The 1,841-nt window shown below is 32.0% G+C and overlaps 1 protein-coding gene across 1 annotated transcript in view; it reads left to right on the forward strand.

The window, feature by feature from the left end:
• The window catches only part of POLQ (DNA polymerase theta), a 103,611-nt gene that overhangs the window by 27,944 nt on the left and 73,826 nt on the right, over positions 1-1,841 (forward strand). The window contains exon 10 of the mRNA XM_023728683.1: positions 1,279-1,483. Within this exon, the coding sequence (XP_023584451.1) occupies positions 1,279-1,483 (205 nt within the window). The remainder of the gene's footprint in view (positions 1-1,278; positions 1,484-1,841) is intronic.

A 1,841-nucleotide genomic window follows, 5' to 3' on the forward strand; every position in this document is an offset into this window, starting at 1 on the left:
ACAACACATAAGGAGATCACATATAATCTCATCATAGTGATAGAGTTTACAACACATAAGGAAATCACATCAGATAACACAGTCATACAATACTGGGAATCATGACCTAGCCAAGTTGCTATACACATTTTTGGGGGACACAATTCAGTCCATGACAGACGCTACTTCCTCCATCCAGATAATGCCTGTTGACATTAAAATAAAATAAGTTAGAAATGCACATGGTTAGAAATGCCCAACAATACAGAAAGATCTAACATAAAAAGTAAACCCTCTTTCTGTTCAGATTTTTCAGTTATCCCGTTAAGTATTTCATGTATCTGTCCAGTGAAGTTTGTCTATGCATATACCAGCCTGTATTGGTATTGCCTTCGTTACTGGTGGTGCTGATACCTGTGCCCATACTCTTTTTTTCCCCTTTATCAGTTTGGAAAAAAAAAGATCATCTTTGATAACGTAGGGTGTTGGTAAGGATGTGGACAGTAGGCACTCTCATAATTGCTGAAACTCTTTGCAGGTCAACTCAACTTGACCATATCTATAAAAATGCACATGCCCTTTTTTCTAGCAATTTCACATCTAGGAATTTTACGTGGGGATGTATTTGTGATATTACATCAAATTAATTATATAAGAATGTTTATTATAGCACTATTAATAATAAGAAAAAACCAGAAACAATCAAAATACCATTAATACTAAAAAATTATGGTAAAACTATATATTGTGGTCAATAAAACCAATGACATAACTCTGTTTATGACAATTTGGTATGTTTCCAATATATATTAACTGAAATAAACAAGGGAAAACTAGTATATATAATAGAGTAGTTGTGAGAAAATGATACCCACAAGGCACAGATGACCTCATCTTTTTCTGAACCTATTCCCACTGCCCCCCTTCTGGGTAGACAGAAAAGTATTCAATACTAGCATTCCTACATGCCTACATATTTCTGAAGGAAGGATGAAAATAATTGATTTAGTTTTTAGCCAGTTTCCATCAATACTTCCTTTAAATATGTTAGTTCTGAAATTTCAGACAGGTAATTTTAGTTTATGAGATTATGTTGTATCTACTTTTAAAGAAAACTTTTCATGTTATGAGTAGATGTTATCCACATTTTCAATGAGTGATAATGGAAAAGTTAATAAAGAGTCTCTAAGATTCTAAGACTATTTTAAGATGACAAAATCACTTTATTTCTTTAATAAAATAATGACTGCCTGCATGTCTTATAAAAAGTTACAGAAATTTTGAAACCTTTTCTATCAGATAATAGTTGGTGGAGTGGCAAGTACATCACAAGATATGCAAACTTACGCTTCTTGCACATTTTTGGCTGCAAGTATGAAAGAAGGGAAGCAGGGAATTCAGAGAAATCAAGATTCTGTTCAACTTGGAGCAATTGAGGCATGTGTGAGGTGGCTGCTAGAGAATGAATTCATCCAAATTTCAGAAGTCGGTGATGGAACAGAAGGTAAATATGAATTCTCAGTTGCACCTTACTTACTTTTTCATTTTTAGTGGCATAGTGCATAAGATTTTACTTAGTAAAAGAAAATTAACTTTTCAAGCAGTATAAAGGAAATTGATTTTTCAAGCAGTGTTATCAACTCATTTTTAGTCATTGTTGTGTTCAGACTATTAGCACAGTGCCTGCTCATATATATCTATGCATTGGACAAGATTCTGTTTGTTAAATGTATCAGACCCTGGAGGTTTATTATAGAATGTACAGACAGTGTTTTATTTATTTTTATTTATTCATTCATGTACTTATGTATTTATTTTAATTAATTAATTTTAATGTATTATATTGTATTTAGTATACTTAA

Source organism: Trichechus manatus, unplaced genomic scaffold (genome assembly GCF_000243295.1).
Source record: "Trichechus manatus latirostris isolate Lorelei unplaced genomic scaffold, TriManLat1.0 scaffold00026, whole genome shotgun sequence".
In the NCBI taxonomy this organism is placed as follows: Eukaryota; Metazoa; Chordata; class Mammalia; order Sirenia; family Trichechidae; genus Trichechus; species Trichechus manatus.